The 17239-nt window shown below is 30.7% G+C and overlaps 2 protein-coding genes across 2 annotated transcripts; one reads left to right on the top strand and one right to left on the bottom strand.

Moving 5' to 3' along the window:
- Window positions 1-4727: 4727 nt before the first annotated feature.
- LOC121209984 (uncharacterized) lies at window positions 4728-5231 on the top strand. Its single transcript, XM_041082042.1, has one exon. It carries the CDS (start codon window positions 4728-4730, stop codon window positions 5229-5231), a length of 504 nt encoding a protein of 167 aa, XP_040937976.1.
- A 3514-nt stretch (window positions 5232-8745) lies between these two features.
- Window positions 8746-11757, bottom strand: LOC107895437 (proline dehydrogenase 2, mitochondrial). Its single transcript, XM_016820720.2, has 4 exons — window positions 11128-11757; window positions 9406-10051; window positions 9090-9330; window positions 8746-8978 (listed from the first exon to the last, which is right to left on the bottom strand). The coding sequence occupies exons 1-4, from the start codon at window positions 11686-11688 to the stop codon at window positions 8879-8881; spliced, it is 1548 nt and encodes a 515-aa protein (XP_016676209.2). The 5' UTR covers window positions 11689-11757; the 3' UTR covers window positions 8746-8878.
- Between the last annotated feature and the right edge of the window lie 5482 nt (window positions 11758-17239).

Below are 17239 nucleotides of genomic sequence, written 5' to 3'. Positions count from 1 at the left end.
TGTATTTATAAACATAATAAAAATATATAACTACACCAAGGCATTAACATTCAATATCAGACTATACTAGTCAAACATTCAACTTATATTCATACTTTCAATACATACCTCACTTAAAACGTGTTACCTGACTATCAAATGATCGGAGTATGTCATCGTGTCTTTCAACCATGGTCTTATTCATTTTTTTCGTCGAGTTGCCATAGTGTCTTTTAACCATAGTCTTATTCCTTTGATTTGTGATGCCATAGCGTCTTTTAGCTGTGGTCTTACTCGATAGAATCATGATGTCATAACGTCTTTAAGTCATGGTCTTACTCGATAGAATAGTGATGCCATAACATCTTTCAATCATGGTCTTACTCGTTTCTTGTATGGTGTCATAGTGTCTTTCAACTATAGTCTTACTCATTTTCTTTCAAACCAATAAACTCAATTCATATATAAACAATTATATATTAAACAATCAAAACCATAATTAATTGATTTAGTCAAGTTACAAGCTTATCTGGCTAAATTGTAGAAATATCAAAATACAAGTATTTTTTGGTAATTTTTCATTCTCCTCGATTTTCTATTCGGTATTGATCTAAATTAATAATTTCATTCAATTTATTAATTTATATAGTAAAACAATTTATTTTATGCAATTTAGTCATTTTTTACATTTATACAAAATTGCCCCAACATTTTACTTTTATTCAATTTAGTCCCTGAGCCTGAAACATGCAAATTAACATTTTTATTGAAAATTCATACTAGTCGAATATTCATAGCCTTCATTTCTGCCTATTTTTGCAACAATTTCACATCAAGTCCTTGAACTAATACTATTTCAACAATTTAGTCCCTAATCGGCAAATTTATCAAAAATCACTTAATAAAATACTTATAAATAACAACTAACACCTCAAGTTCATCATTTAACATCTAAAATCACAAGGTTCATCAATGATAAAATTTAAAATCTTTAACAGTTTCAACTATATAAAAAAAACATAAAAATGATTAGAAACGGGATCAAATCACATACCATGCATCAAAATTTCAGCTTGGTTGAATGCTTTTTCCTCCCCACACCATAGCTATTCGGCTGAATTAAAGAATGAAGAAGATAATAATTTAGATTTTGTTTATTTTAGTTTTAATTATTAAATTACTAATATACCCTTTTAAAATCATGAAATTTACCATGCAACCTATCCATGAATATCCACCCACATTAAATATGGTATAATTACCATTCAAGTCCATTAATTCACCTTTTCAAAGCTAATTGATCCATTTAATTAATAGAATTCAACTTTTACAATTTAGTTCTTTTCAATTAATTAACTATCTAAACATTACAATTTCTTAACGAAACTTTAACACAACCTTAATAACACTTTGTAAATATTTATAAAAATTTCTTAATGAAAATTTAATACAACCTTAATAACACTTCGTAAATATTTATAAAAATATTCATGGCTCGATTTATAGAAACGAGGTCCCGATACCTCATTTTTTAAAACCACTTGACTTTAGGGTTTTACCACTTGAACCTAATTGTTCGTTCAAATAGCATAAATTGCCAATATAAAATTTATTTTAATACCATATTAGACTCGTAAATATTGAAATAATATTTACGAACTTACTCGTCAGATTTGTGGCCTCGAAACTACAATTTCTGACACCACTGAAAAATAGGTTGTTACAACTTCACTGTTGTTCTTCTCGCGTATTTTAACTAAAATAGAACTTTATTTTTGCTCGTGTTTTCAAAAATCTCAAAATCACTTTGTATTAGTGTGGGATTGTTGATAATGCAAAGAAAATCATGATTGTTGAGGATTTAGTAGGGGTTATTGGGGATTTAGTGGAGACGTTGTTATGGGTTTTTTTACCAAATTGTCTATCCCTTTTTACCATTTTGTCCTTTTGTTACTAGTATTAATAGAGGGCTGATTTACTCTTTTTTCACATTCAACAGAAACACGTCTCTGAAAACATTTTTCTCCTTTGCTTTCTGTTCACGATTTCTTACTTTTAAAGAAAATTCTATCTAGGAATTTTAGTTTTAAGCTGGACCGACTGTGACCCTCCAAACTTTTTTGGGAATTGTTCTTACTATGATTTCCCTAGAAGAGTAGCATCAATTAAGTTTCATCTTCCATATTCAAGTGTATGAATATCGAAGAACTATGTTAATCTTAGGAGACGACGTCCACTAAACGATTACACTGATCAAGAAAAATTCATTTTAAGGTAGTAAATTTACCACGACACAATAATTTTTTATTTCATATTTAATTATTTATTTTTTTCAATCAGTATTAACATATTTGTTTTTTCACTAACCTTAGTTATTTTACAAGTGATCTATCATTCTAAGGCCTCCTTTGGTTTGGCTTTTAGCGCCAGTGAGGTGCAGTTGGGGTAGGTTTATGCTACCAATCTCACTGCTGTGCTGTTTGGTTCAGCATTACAGTTCAGTGAAAATTCATTTCAACCTCACTGCTGTGCTGAAAAGGGGCTGGAGATTTCGGTAGCAATTAAGGGTATTGGGGTAGTGGGTATTTTTAACAGACAAAAATACCCATACTTTTATTTATTATTTTACCATTTTATCCTTGAAAGTTAAACTAATTTCTTTCCCAACCTTATTTGTTTATTTGTTTTTAAATTTGGGAAGAAAACAACCGTTTATTTTACCATTGTATGGGGTGTTTGTGCAGGTTCTTCTCCTTCATCTCTGTAATTTCTTTTTCTTTTTCTCTTCAGTTATCAGCCACCACCGTGTCCATCGTTTTTTTCCAGATCTGATCTGTATCCCGTGTCGGAACTGTCGAGTCCAGGTAACGAATTAGTTCTTTCCTCTTTTTCTGACATTGGTATAATCTGAGTATAGAACGAAGCCTCTGTAACAAAAGAAATATGTGAAACAACAAAACTAGAAATGTATATATTTTTGTCTTCTCTGCCAGAGAAAGTGCATTTTCAAGTGTTGTTATAGTGTTATATGCCTCTGCGAGTTTGCTGGTCTGAATAGCAATTTCCTCTCTCATTTTCTCCACTTCCATCTCTGAAGCAGCTTTGCTATCTTGGACATCAAGCACTGAAGTTTTATTTTCTGCTTGTGAGAATGCCTCTTCATGTGACTTTCTAGCGTCGCAAACCTCTTCAAGTAAACGAGCTTCTTCAATTGTTTTCTGCAACTCTATTTCTATATTTTTTTTATCAAATTCCATCTCATTCTTCTCTTCAGCAAGTTGAGACAAATCATTTTTCTTGTCCCTCTTCCTTAAGCACGTCTTCATCAAAAACAGTATATATATATATTAAAGCTTTTGTCGATTTTCTTGTTTTACTTATAACCCATCCACGGATTTCTCATTCATAATGGGCATGGCTTTATTTTCATTCTGATATAAATATATGGAGAAAGTCTTAGTTTTTTAGCTTTCAAACCAAACCCAATTTTTTTTGCTTCCCTTCTCTGCTTCTTTGTTTAAATTTTTACAATAAGTTATTATTACGGTTGTTCAATCACAGTTGTATCCTGAAAACTTGAGTTTACTACATTGGCCCATGTGTGCCCTTGCGTGGCTTTATTTTCATTCTGATATAAGTATATGGAGAAAGCCTTAGCTTTTTAGCTTTCAAACCAAACCCCATTTTTTTTGCTTCCCTTCTCTGCTTCTTTGTTTGAATTTTTACAAGAAGTTATTATTATGGTTGTTCAATCACAGTTGTATCCTGAAAACTTGGGTTTACTACCTTGGCCCATGTGCGCCCTTAAGGATTGGATGCCACCAATCCCTGCACCACCAAAAATAGTATATATATATTAAACTTCTCTATTATTGTTACGTGGTACACCTGTTAGTGATTCTTGTCTCTTCTTTATTTATCCTAATGTTTCCCCTTTTTGATTTTAATGTCTGAAGCGACAAGAGCAGCTATTTAAATCCATCCAAAAGCAAGAGGTAATTTAATGTCTCTAAAATTACCTTTATTCATTTTGAAAAGATAGTCCTAATCAATTATCCTTTCTATATCCTCGTTATTGTTTACCATGGATCTTTGAGAATTTTTTCTTTAGTGTTAATCTTATGGCTTTCATCCATTCGTGATATATTATTCTTATTTTTTATGAAACTATATTATTATATCTAATTATATATTTATGGTTTTATGTCGGTTGACATTTAAAATCAAAATAATAATAATAGATGGTAAAGACACGAAATTTTGTGGAGGGAGATAGTACCTTAGCAACAAAAGCTATTTGGAATGATGAGCTGACATTGATATTTTGTGAACTTTGCGTGAATAAAGTTAATGCTGATAATAGACCGACTACTCATCTAAACTCAAAAGGATGGAAAATGCCATTGCCCTTTTTCAAGCAAAAACACAAAAAAACTATAAAAAACCTCAATTGAAAAATAAATGGGATACATTAAAAAAGGAATAGAGGTTATGGAGGGAGTTGCTTAAGGAATCTACAGGTATTGGATAGTGTCCATCTAAGAAGACAATCGATGCTACCGAAGAATGGTGGGCTGAAAAAATACAAGTTAGTGTTAAATTTATCATTATTTTAATGTATACAGTTTATTGAATTTAATAATTTAGAATTATAAAAATCTTAGTATAACATTTAACATGTTATGTAGGAAAATCTTGATTTTAAAGGATTTAAGAAGAAAGGAATTGAACCACGATTGAATGAGTTAATGTGGCAAATGTTTGGTGGCATTGTAGCCACCGGAGAGAATGCATGGGCACCTTCGTCTGGTGTTCTTCCAAGTGGGGTTCCTGTGGGAGATGATACACTTAATGAGGGATTTGGTGATTCAGATGAACATAGTAATGAGAATGAAAGTATTCCTCCTAATGAGGTACCATCAAACCCTTCTCAAGTAACTCCTAATCAAAGAAAGCAAACACTTGGGGTTGTATACGGTAAAGGGAAAAAATCAAGTTCAAGTAGAAAATCATCAAGAAATACGTTAACTACTCATATTGAGAAATTGTGTGACAGTATGGCTAGTCTAAGGAAGTCAATGAATGAAATTATTTTTCCTCACTCTCAATATAATATTTCAAATGCAATGGATGCTTTGCGTGCTTTGGGAGATGAAATGCCAAAAAAAGATGAACTGTACTATTTTTTTCATCAAAATGTTCCAAATACCGATGAAACGAGAAGTCTTTTTGAACTTAGGTCCAGATGTTAGGGTTTGGTGGCTTCGACGTGAGTATGCTGAACAAAATCCAATTGCGTCATTTTCATCCTTGGTAGCAACATCCTCATTTCCCTTCCAACCATACCATCAACCACCTCCACCATAAGCTCCTTAGAATTATTATTGTAATATAACTATACTACTTTTTTTATATGTAAAACTAATGAATGATATTTTTTATGTTTGGTATTTTTATGCTATGCTTTTATTCAAGTTTCTGTGTTGTATAGAACGTCACAAAATATTAATTTATTTTCATTTGATTACTTTTTTAGGTTATGGATGAATTTAATAATATGTATAATAGTTTTTATATGAATTATGATACCCCCGAATTAAGTGAAGAACTCAACGAAGAATAGCCACAATTGTTACCCAAGTTGAGAACAACAATTATCATGAAGAGGAAGAATATGTGCTAAGCAGTGTATTGTTACATCATGAAACTTATTCACTATGCAACCGCGTATGGATTCAAATTATACAGGTCAAATGTGGGTGGACGAAGTATTAAATGGGCATGATGATCGTTGCATGAATAGTTTTAGGATGCCAAAAAATATATTTCACAGCTTGTTGCATGATTTGCAAACAAATTATGGCTTATAGCATGGGAAAGTATCAGCGATAGAGAAATTAGCATTATCATTGTACATTCTTGGAAATAGAGAATCAAATTCAAATGCAACGGAGCGATTTCAATGATCTAGGGAAACTGTTAGTCGAATTTTTACTGATATGTTACATATATTTGCTCGAATGGGAATAGACACGATTAAACCCACTGAAGGTCAATTCGAGGAAGTACCGAGCCATATTTGACATGATACAAGATATTGGCCTCACTTTAAGGTAAAATTTACACAATCTTTATATATTTAAAATATAAATTATTTCTAAGTTTTATCTCATTACTTGTATTTATTTTAAAGGATTGTATTGGGGACATAGATGGAACACACATAAAAGCATGCATTTCGCCTTCTTGTCAAATACCTTATATCAAACGGAAAGGTGAACCAACTCAAAATATTATGGTTGTTTGTGACTTCAACATGTGTTTTATTTTTGCATTTCCTGGTTGGGAAGGAATAGCACATGATAGTAGAATTTTTTTGCAAGCATTTAGAAAACAAGAGTTAAAGTTTTCACACCCTCCACCAGGTTGAACTTTAATTTTTTAATTAACCTTTACATAAAAAAATTAAAATTTTTAATTTATTTTTAAACTTGATATTATGTTTTACTTTTTTGTAGGAAAATATTATCTTGTGGATTCAGGATATCCACAAATGGCAGGTTTTCTAGGTCTATATAGGGGGAACGATATCATTTACTTGATTTTCGTCGAGGTAATCAACAAGTATCTGGAAAAAAAAATCTTTAATCATGCCCATTCTTCGTTACGCTCTGTGATTGAACGAACATTTGGAGTGTGGAAAAAAAATGGCCAATATTAAAAGATATTCCAAGTTATTCATTCAACAAGCAAGTTTTAATAGTTATTGCAACAATGGTTTTGCATAGTTACATTCAAAGACATGATTGGTCAAATGATGAGGATTTTCGAGAATTTGAGAATATACCCGACATGCCAATCTCTTCAGGCCATTTTGATAGAGGTAAATCGAGTTCTTCTAACAATGAAAGTGACCTTGAAATCGCGACGTTAAGGGAAACTATTGCAACTAGTTTAATGAATTCATATTTGTAAAAATACTGTGTCATAACCTAATTTCTAGTAATAATGAAACTTGTTATGTCCTATGTTACTATATTTTTTTAATTAAAAATCATCCGTCTAGATATTTCAAAATTTAATCCAAGTATAATATTACTATTTGTGAAAATAATATTTATCATTGTTATAAAAGAATATTTAACTATAAAAATTAAAAATAATTATCATTTTATCTAATAAATAATTTAAATTGATTATATAATTCATTAAAATATTTATAATAAAATATCGGAAGATACATTATAATATTTTATTAAACGAATTTATAAATTAACATATTTTAATAATTTTAAAAAAGTAAAATAATTTAAAAAACTTCTATTATATATCAATTCTAATCTGATGTCCTTAATAGTCATTTTTTATTATTATCTCCCCGCTACAGCTGCGTTTGAATTCAAATACACACTCCACCATTATTTCTAATCTCACCGCTACAGTATCGATCTAATCTCACCCTTTAACCTTATCAGAGGTAAACACACCGCCCATCTAAATTAAGCCTAAATAAACTAATCCAAACATTGGTCACGTATCATAAAGATTCTAATTGTTGAGCCTAAGTAAGAGCAAGACCTTTAGTTTGGATCTTAAATTATCTGATCACGAATCTTCTGTTTCAAACATGAGTGCATGTTGAGATTCTTCTACCACAGCCCCAGATACGCATCCAAATGAATTTTACATTTTCCATCCCATAACGTGGTTTTTGTGGATTCTATTATAGATTCCTTTTCATACACCAAACGTACGTCTCAATTCCACATTCATCTCCCTTTTCCAGCAAATCTCATTTTTGACAAAAGAAAAGAACAAGGAATCTGAATCAACAAAAGTTGGCTGCATGTATGGAATCTTCAACACTCAACAGCCTTCTTAGTTCAACCTACCCATTAGTGGGTGGGTGGTTTCCTCTCTAATGTCATTCTCCACTCACAAATTGCTGCTCTCTTTCTAGTCACAATCAAGTAACACCGCCAATTACCACCCGTGATTTTGATGCTTTCCAATCTTTCGACGATCATAAAATATGGTCTCTCGAGATGCTAATCAATGTTGAATAAAATATAGTAAATGTATTGAAGCTTTCATTTTCATGCATTAGAAAAAGACAGTTTTTGTTAGGTTTTTGAATATTGAGTGTGGCTTGGTTTTTACACCAATTTCGAGAATAAGGTTGCTTTGCTTTTATTGATTTTGACTGAAAATAATAAATGGTTGAGAGGGTGTGATTTCCACATCATTGTACCATCATCTACTTATCTCTTGTTTGCGGAGGGAATTTGTGTTAATCTTCCACGTAACTTTCGATTGTAGACTGGAATAAGTTTTGAAAACAATATTTTATTAACTAGATTTTGAGCCTACCGACCACTCTAGAATACTCGGTTCTTCTGGGTTAAAAAAAAATTAATTTGATAATTACGAAATTGAGTTTGAGTAACTTGAATTATTAAATTAATAAAATAAAATTATTTGAGATTAAATTTAAAGTTTTGTTTTTATATTATAATATTTTTGTCACTAAATTAAGAGATTGTTGATAAAAAATAAATATTTTTAAAAAAAGACTCGATTATTAAATCAAATATTTTGATATTTTAATAAATATTAAACATTGAGACTTCGGATTAAGTGTATTGTGCTGATCGAGTTTTGATTGATATGAGTATTAAGTATTATGTAAAAAAAATTAAATCTGATAAAAAATTAAATTTATTGCGGAGGAAAGGTTTTGATAAAAAATAAAGAAAGAAAAATCAATTTCTAATGCAAATAACAATTGACATGGGACAAATGCCCAAACGTTACAATGATTGTTATTTTTTTTTTTTCATAATTCTACATTGTTGGCAAAAATTGCCCATCCCAAACCATCTATGAATCAAAACCTCATTTATGGGGTCCCTATTTCTATCTTCATGCTACCTGCTGCTGTAGCTGCCATCTCTGGCTTCGCAAATTGCAGGCTCTTTAATCTTCTCTTCAACTCCTTCCTGCACAAAAATTACATCGCCAGCCGATCAGCATCTATACGTGTCGATAGGACAAGGAAAACCACGTCTGAAATACAGAGTACCAAAAAAAACCAAAGCTTAATAATTTACCCCATGAGAGTTCTATCAAGGCTTGAAGTTGATAAGAGTCCTCTATTTTCTTCGGCTCTCCTTAAAAGGTATGGCATTACCATATCAACTGGTCCATAGGGTAAGTATTTGCTAACTTGAAACCCTGCGTTTCTCAATCCAAACGACAGCGCTTCCGACATTCCATATAACTGTGCAAATTCAAGCTTTTGATTCCCCTTCTCAATTCCTAAATTTCGTGCTTTCGATGCTGCCAATTTCCCTGTTTCAATCAGCGTTTTCAGTTTTGATATTCGAGTTAGAGTCCAACTCTGTTTTTAAGTTTTCCACATCGTACCTGACTCAAGATTATGAGTTGCTAGAATGAGTCCGCCATACCCATCAGCAATCTTCTCAATCATAAACGAAGCACAATCATTGAAACAAGCATGGGTGTCTTGAATGGTGTTGTGAACCGGCGAATCGAACCCTAAGGAAGAAGCCAACTTGGTTTCGCTCGACATGTAAGCGCCTCTCACCAGCTTAAACCCCATAGGAATCCCCAGCTTCTCCGCCGTCCTCGCCGTGTTAAACAGCCGCTCCCTCGCGTCTTTCAAGTAAGCTTGCATCGTGCCGTAGACAATGGGGTTATCATCTTTATTATACATGATGGCCGAGGAGTACGTGAAGTAATCGATGGCGGGTTGAATCGACGTGTCTTCGGCATCAATGGTTAAAGGTACGTTGTACTGCGTGCATTTTTGGCAAAGTTTTAACAGTCTTTGGTGTGCCAACTCAAGATCCGATTCTTCTTGTGGGGTTAATGGCTGGGGTCTTTGGAGTGTATGGTACAACGGACTGGAGTCGGTGAAAATTGGCAATGTGTTGAGTTTCCATGGAAGGTTCAATGATGAGTCTTTGTATTGCCACCTTAATAAATCACTCATTCTCTTTAGTAGACTAATGGGACATATTGCTGTTATCTTCGCTATCACAAAGCTTACCTATATAAACCAAGACAATTAAAATATTAAACTAATGTAAAGACCATTCAAACTCAATAAAAATGGCGGCTGTTGAAATTTGTGAATAATATTTCTCCAACACAGTTTTTTTTCTTTTGTAAAACTGGAATCAAGCTGGAAAGTTCATGGATGACAAGGACGTTGCCTAATAAAAATGTTTGGTCAAATCTTAAGTGTTGACCTACCACAACTTGGATTCTTACAGATTCAGTGGCAGGCACTTCCCCCCTTTCCTTAATTGTTGGAATCTCCCTTATTAAATAACACAAATTGTACCTATCTTCAGACAAGTTGTTTATTGTTTTTCTCACTTTTGCTGCTATCAAACATATTAATAAGGTAGCAGCTGTCAAATCTCCCACCGTTCACTTTTTCTCCTTTTCTTATTGCACTTTTCCCTATTACACTCCAAACTGTATTTACTTATCTTCCTACAAAATCGAGTTTTTTTAACCCTTTGTTTTATATATAAATAAAATTAATAATTTATTAAATAATAGTACAATGAATACCCAAATATTTTAACTTTAAAAAAGGCTAAAGATATGATTTTGCATTGTGAAGGACACGGCGGAGCCAGCTACCTGGACCCCATTGTATATATGCTGAAATTTTATATTAACGACCTTCTTCTAATCTTTAATGCATTTTTAATTTAGTTAAGCTCACGTGAGGATACAACTATAAACCTAACTCGCTAGATTTTTTTCTTTTCCTTTTATAGATTTAACTAAAAATTATTAAATATATTTTTAAAACAATTAATTTAGACTAAATCTCAAGTCTGTTACTTGAAACGTCCTTTTCCCTTAAGAACATACACACTAAAATGGTTTTACTTTTAAAAGGGGGGGGGGAATGAAGCTATATATCTTAATTTGGAATTTTTGAGGTTTACGTGTTGGGAGAGAAATCTCCATTTGAATAGCTCAAAACTTGGTTATAAACTTGACCGTTGATTTCAAGTTTCTGTATTTTTTTTTCTGGGGAAAAGAATTAATGAATTCATCGTCTTAAACTCGGGAAAAATAAATGGGTAATGGAAGATCACTTACAGATGAAGGTGGAAGTGACTTGGCGAATTCGACACTCTGTAAAAAGCCCTCCAAATTCCGGTCACATCCGGCGTTATCGCTGGTGTGTTCGACGGCGTAAACAAGCATCCCTCGCAGACCAGCCTCCTGGATTTTCCTCACGCACTCGCCGGCCTCCGTCGTTGTTTCACCGGCGCAGAAATGTTCGAAGAAGGTGTGTTTGACTGTTTTCAATATGATGTCACGTAGCAGAGGCGTTTCCATAAGCCGGGAATTCATAACCCACATCCCGAAATCGACGAACGTCTCGTTGGCAGCCAAGCCGAGATTGACCGAAGAACGTAAAAGCTTCAACGTCGGAACCGAAGCGAAAAGCTTCTGGTGATCATCAAGGTCAAGGTTTGTGGTTGGTTGATGACGAGTTGTTGCAATTGGGTGCTGTTTCTCGACGGTGGAAAGCTCAGGTTTTTCGTCGAAATTGAGGGGTGAGGCGGCCGCAGCAGAGGCGGAGTTGAGAGGCTTGATGAAGGAGCGGAGGTTGTTGAGGAGCTTCGGTGATGATGAGAGAACTCTTGTTGCCATAGAAGGGAGAGACAAGACAATGAGAGATTTTGGCTTTTGTCTAGCGAGAAAAAAAAGGATTATTATTACGGGAGAAAATGTATCTACTAAGTTTGGAATATATAGGCAAAAATACACGTGAATCTCAATATTTTTACACGTTTGGTAATTTCCAAAGCTGTAAATATCAATATGGAAGTTATAGATTTAGGCTTAAGTCATTACAAGGATAAGATTACAGTCAATAAAAATTTCGTAATTCATGATTCACTGATGTGTTTAATAGTCAAATAATATTAAAGCGAAATAAATTTATTTTAATTTTTATTAAAAATTAATTAATTTTTATTGGAGTAGCCAAAGAGATAAGTTTGTTTATTGTTGGGGACAACTTGACATGTTGACATCTATGAAATTAAGCTGCCCAAAAACGTTTGAATATTTTGATTGGATAACAACATTGACTTTGTCAACTATTCCAGTAGTTAGAATACTTAGGAAGGTAATAACTTAATTTGTATTATCATTATATAATAAATTTTAAACTAAATATTTCTGACGTGGTAATGCAAAGTGAAAAAAGATTATGTTTATTTTATTTTTGTATAATAATGATAGTTAAGATGGTACGTATGTTTTATATTTTGTACCAAAGTCATTTAAAACGTAAATATATGTATATATTTGGTAAGTACTTTATGGAATGGAAAAGATCATATATTCGATGCTACTAACATACATGCACTTAGAATATACATTATACTAGTATTAAAATATGAAAATATCATACAAATTAAAATAAAAATATTTTTTTTCCCCAAAATTTACAGTACTCACAAATTATTTAGACACAAATATAGAGGTAATATAAGGAAGAGAAATGATGATATGATATGAAAAAATAACATATAATATTAAAAAGAAAATATTATTGTATCAAAAATGATATTTAAAAATAGGAATAAGGAAAGATAACTTAAAAAATGGGCATATTAGGAATCAAAATTCATAAATATATATTGTTGTTGTAATGTGAATAAGGTATTGCATGTGAAAGCAGAGTCAGCATCTATTAGGATATGACTCACAATACTTCTCATTCTTAACTTTACAGCCTGCGATGTCCTTTAACGTCTAATATTTGACGGACCACATTTTTTTTAATATTCTTTAATATTATCATCTTTGGGTTTCAATTACCTGTCGCTACACTCTGACCCTTTTACCCTCTTACTCCCATGATTCTTTGAGAGAATCTTGTAAAAATAAAGTTATTTATATTATTTTTGTATTATTTGTACTGGTAAAATTGAGTTTATTTAGAGTATTTTAGCATTTAAATTCGAGTTTTTATTATGTGGGTAATCATTTTTTTAGATTTAACATTTATAGGCTTTACCCAGATATATTTCATATTTTTATTCTATTGTAATTTGTGTTGAATTTATTCTAGTAATGTTTTAATACTTAGTAATATTTAGGAAATTGTCTAGTAATTGGATTTAGATATAAATATATGTAACTACATAAGAATGACATATTTGGGTAACCATTATAATTACAAATTCCAATTCTTAGGGAGATGAGAATTGAAGTAATAACACATGTAATTACACTCAAATCCAATTTTATGTATACAAGTTATAAAATTATATTATAAGGTATGGATGGTTATGACAAAAAATATCTTATATTATAAATCCTAAGAATTATATTATAAAAATAATTTGTATATTTTATAAAGTTATAACTAAAATTTTTTCTAAAATTATTGTCAAAAAGTTTGTTATAAAATAATTACTTGTTATAAAAGTTTTGTAATATAATTATTTATAAATATTTATGGCATTAGGCTATTTTATCCAAATGACCCAAAAAAATAAATAATTATAAAAATGACCCAAGTTCAAAAAAATCACTCAAATGACTTAAAATGAACATTAAATGCCTAATGATTGTATCAGGGATTAAAAAATTATTTTTTGGGGTGCTGGACACTAGATGGTCGGCACCCATGTTTTTTTTTCAAACCGTAGCATATTGGTATATTTTTATACCAGTATTTGAAAAAAAAATGGGTTGGGGGACTTAAGTGGCCTGCACCAATTTTTTACATAAAAAATATTTTTTTTGGGTGTTGGCACACTGATGGTCGGCACCCACTTTATCAGATGAAAAAAAATTGGGTTAGGGGGAGTAGATGTCCAACATCAGCTTTTTCGGAAATTGAAATTTTTTTAGGGTGTTGGGATACTAATGGCCGGCACCCTTGTACCGTATTTGAAAAAAAAATTAGGTGTTGGGACACTGATAGTCGACACCCCAGTACAAGATTTTTAAAAAAAAATTGGGGTGCTGGGACAATAATGGCCAACCAGATTTAATTTAATTTTTTCAAAAAACATAATGCAATGATTGTGTCCGATTTTTTGGGTGGTGCCAACCATTAAGTCTCTCCAACCCCATTTTACTATTTATTTTAGGTCATTTGAGTGGTTGTTTTTTAACCTGGGTCACTTTTAAAATTATTTATTTTTTTGGGTCATTTAGGTAAAATAGCCACTAAATATGGACATGTCTTATTTATGTGCTCATGTTATGTATTATGAAACAATATATTGTTTATTTATAAAATATTGTTATAGTTTTTTATCATAATTTATTTAAAAATATAGCTTGTAAAAGTAATGACAAAAAATTATTTTATTTATAAAAGTGTTAATAAAGTTTTGGACCATTTATAAAAGTTAAATATTATATTATTTTGATTTAATTTAATTTATATATTATAAAAAATTATATAAGCTAGTATTCTTTACTAAATTAACTTTATATAAGTTTTTATAATTAAAGCTACAAACTACTTGAATTATGAACCTAAATATTATAATGTCGATGCTAATTATGCAAATTAAAAATATTTTCTTATATAATATTGTGGGGGATATGATACCATTTGAAAGAATAATGTCGATCACAAGCATCATAAATAACTCGCAAACTCTTTAATTTGACACATTTAATACCTCAAAGTATGGTTGATAAGCTATTTCTTATTCTAAAAAAAATATTTCCATATTAACAACATCACCTTAGTATAACATTAAATAAAATAGAATCGTATTAGCATGTTGCATATTTTATAGCTCCAATCATAGATGGAATTGAGATGATCCATATACTTCGAATAGTACATGAAATAAGGAGATCTTGATAATCTTAATGTTGCAAGTTCAAATTCAGATGATGATGAACTTAGTCAAAGACTAATAGATGATGATAAGAAGCACATGTTAAATATTAAAGATGAAATAACACAACAAATATACATTAAAACAAGTAAATAATAAAATTGCATATGATGTTTATTTTTCTTGCTATTTTTATTAAAAACCGTATTATCCTCTCTTTTTTAGACTAACATAATAAATATGATTATTTAATTTTAATTTTTTACTTGTTTATAAATTATTTTTATGATACTAATAATTATTATAATAATTAATATTTTTTTAAAAATATAAATTATGTAACTTTGTAATTACAATTTGTACTACCAAATATGATATAGAGAATTACGATGCAATTATACTCTGTCAACCAAATACGTCTAAGAAATTACAATCATTCAATTATTTTGTTATATCCAACCAGACTCTTAATGTTCAAGTTTGACAAGATGAGATACTTTTAATTTTACAATATATTATTTAATTTTTCTATATTATAATATTTATATCACATTAAAATTTAATGTATTGTATATAATGTGAATATTAAAATATATTTTTAAAATTTCTATACATATAAGAAACTAGTAAAGATTAAATTAGGGGTGAATAAAATTTGATTTGACTTGAAAAAATAAAAAAAAAAGTTTGAACTTTAAATTATTCAAATCGAATTAATTGAATCAACTCGAAATTTTTTCGAGTTGAATTTTTGAATTTGAATAACTCAAATAATTCAAATAAACAAAATATCAAACACTTATACTTTCTCCCCCTCCCCTCAAACCCTTTTACTTTCCCCAAAAAAATTTTACTTCCCCCCAAACCCCTAAAACTTTTTTTCTTTTATTTTTCCTCCAAAACTTTTACTTCTCTTAAAAAAATTTACTCCCCTCAAACCCCCAATTTTTTTCCTTTTACTTTCTCCCAAAATTTTTACCTCCCGCAAACCTCAAAAACTTTTTTTTTCAAATTTATGTCCACTATTTATATTATTTAATTAAATTTCACATTTTGTATTATTTATATTATTGAATTGTTTAATCATGCCGAATCTTTATCAATTTTTGTTAAAATTGAATTATTGACGATGCCAAAAAAATTCACGTTAAAATTTTCCATTGGTATCAATTTCGCATTTTATCTTTAAAATATATTTTTTTTAAAAATCACATTTTTTACATTTAGTATATTTTTTTAATTCCAAAATACATGGTGACAAGAATCAGAAGATAATTGAAGCAACTAAACAAGAAAAGAAGCTAACCCGTATATAAAAAGTTAATAAATAAATTATGAGGTGATGAAAGTTAACAACAAATTTGATTACAGTGAGTGGTAGTTGCTACAATAACTCAAATTATCTTTTTAAATTTAATTCGAACAAATATATTTGATTTGGATTCTTTCTCATTCTATCCAGTTTGAAAAAATTTAAAACTGAGTTGAGATGATAAAATAGAATTCAACTCGATTAACTCGAAAGTTTTTTATTTGATTTAATCAAATACTTACCCTACATTAAATAAAAATAACATTTTTTTAGAAAAATAGAAAAGAAAAGTATGGATGAGTTGAATAAATTATAAATCTCAAATTATATGAATAAATTGAAACCTACCATTAGTACCTTTAAACCCAATAAATGGCGGCATTATTTTTTAGGATTAATGATATATTTATGATTATTTGTGGTACACTTGCGCGTTCGGGTCGGGTCGCTATGTGCGCGTTCCAGTTGTTCTTTTTCCCCAAACGCGTTCCGGGTTCACTTGCTCACATATCAATCCGATCAGCTATAAACATTAAATGCCTTTCTTTCGGTTAAACTACACTCAAAGTCTCTCTAAAATAAGGTTTATCCTATTTTGGTCCCTTTAATTGTTTTTCTTAATTTAGTTACTCTAATTAAGATAACTGCTCTAATTAATCACTGCCATTAAAGATTCCTTTAATCCATTAACGGATTTCTGGCGTAACAAATTAGTCAATTGAATGACGACACATGATATTTTTTGACTTTTGACTAAAGCTTATGGACCTCTCTGTAATTATCCCAAAACCTTTTTTTTTTTTCTTTCTTTCTCTCTGTAAATCAAACATAGCCTTTTATGGCCTTCCTTGATACGAACGCTAGCATCAAGGCCTAAAGGTCCCCCAACTCTTCAAATCACAGCGTTAACAGGTGATGAAGATCTAGTAGAGCTTGAAGCTAGCATGAAGTCCCTTATCGAGGATGCCAACTCACTGTATATCAGACCCAATTACTGTATAGAACAGAACTAGGTATAGCATGAAGATGTAGCTGCGTTGCACTCAACTTTAATTTCTTCAAGTTGTTA

The sequence above is a fragment of the Gossypium hirsutum genome, chromosome A11 (genome assembly GCF_007990345.1).
Source record: "Gossypium hirsutum isolate 1008001.06 chromosome A11, Gossypium_hirsutum_v2.1, whole genome shotgun sequence".
Taxonomy (NCBI): domain Eukaryota; kingdom Viridiplantae; phylum Streptophyta; class Magnoliopsida; order Malvales; family Malvaceae; genus Gossypium; species Gossypium hirsutum.
Note: the sequence above shows the minus strand (reverse complement) of the source record. Positions and strands in the feature narration are given on the sequence as shown.

Excerpts from the sequence above, each read along its gene's own strand:
- LOC121209984 (XM_041082042.1), top strand. The coding sequence starts at position 4,728 with ATGTGGCAAATGTTTGGTGGCATTGTAGCCACCGGAGAGAATGCATGG.
- LOC107895437 (XM_016820720.2), bottom strand. The coding sequence starts at position 11,688 with ATGGCAACAAGAGTTCTCTCATCATCACCGAAGCTCCTCAACAACCTC. Across the intron at positions 10,052-11,127 it reads AGTCACTTCCACCTTCATCT|GTAAGCTTTGTGATAGCGAA; the intron begins GTAAGTGATCTT and ends TGGTTTATATAG. Across the intron at positions 8,979-9,089 it reads CTTGATAGAACTCTCATGGG|GAAGGAGTTGAAGAGAAGAT; the intron begins GTAAATTATTAA and ends ATTTTTGTGCAG.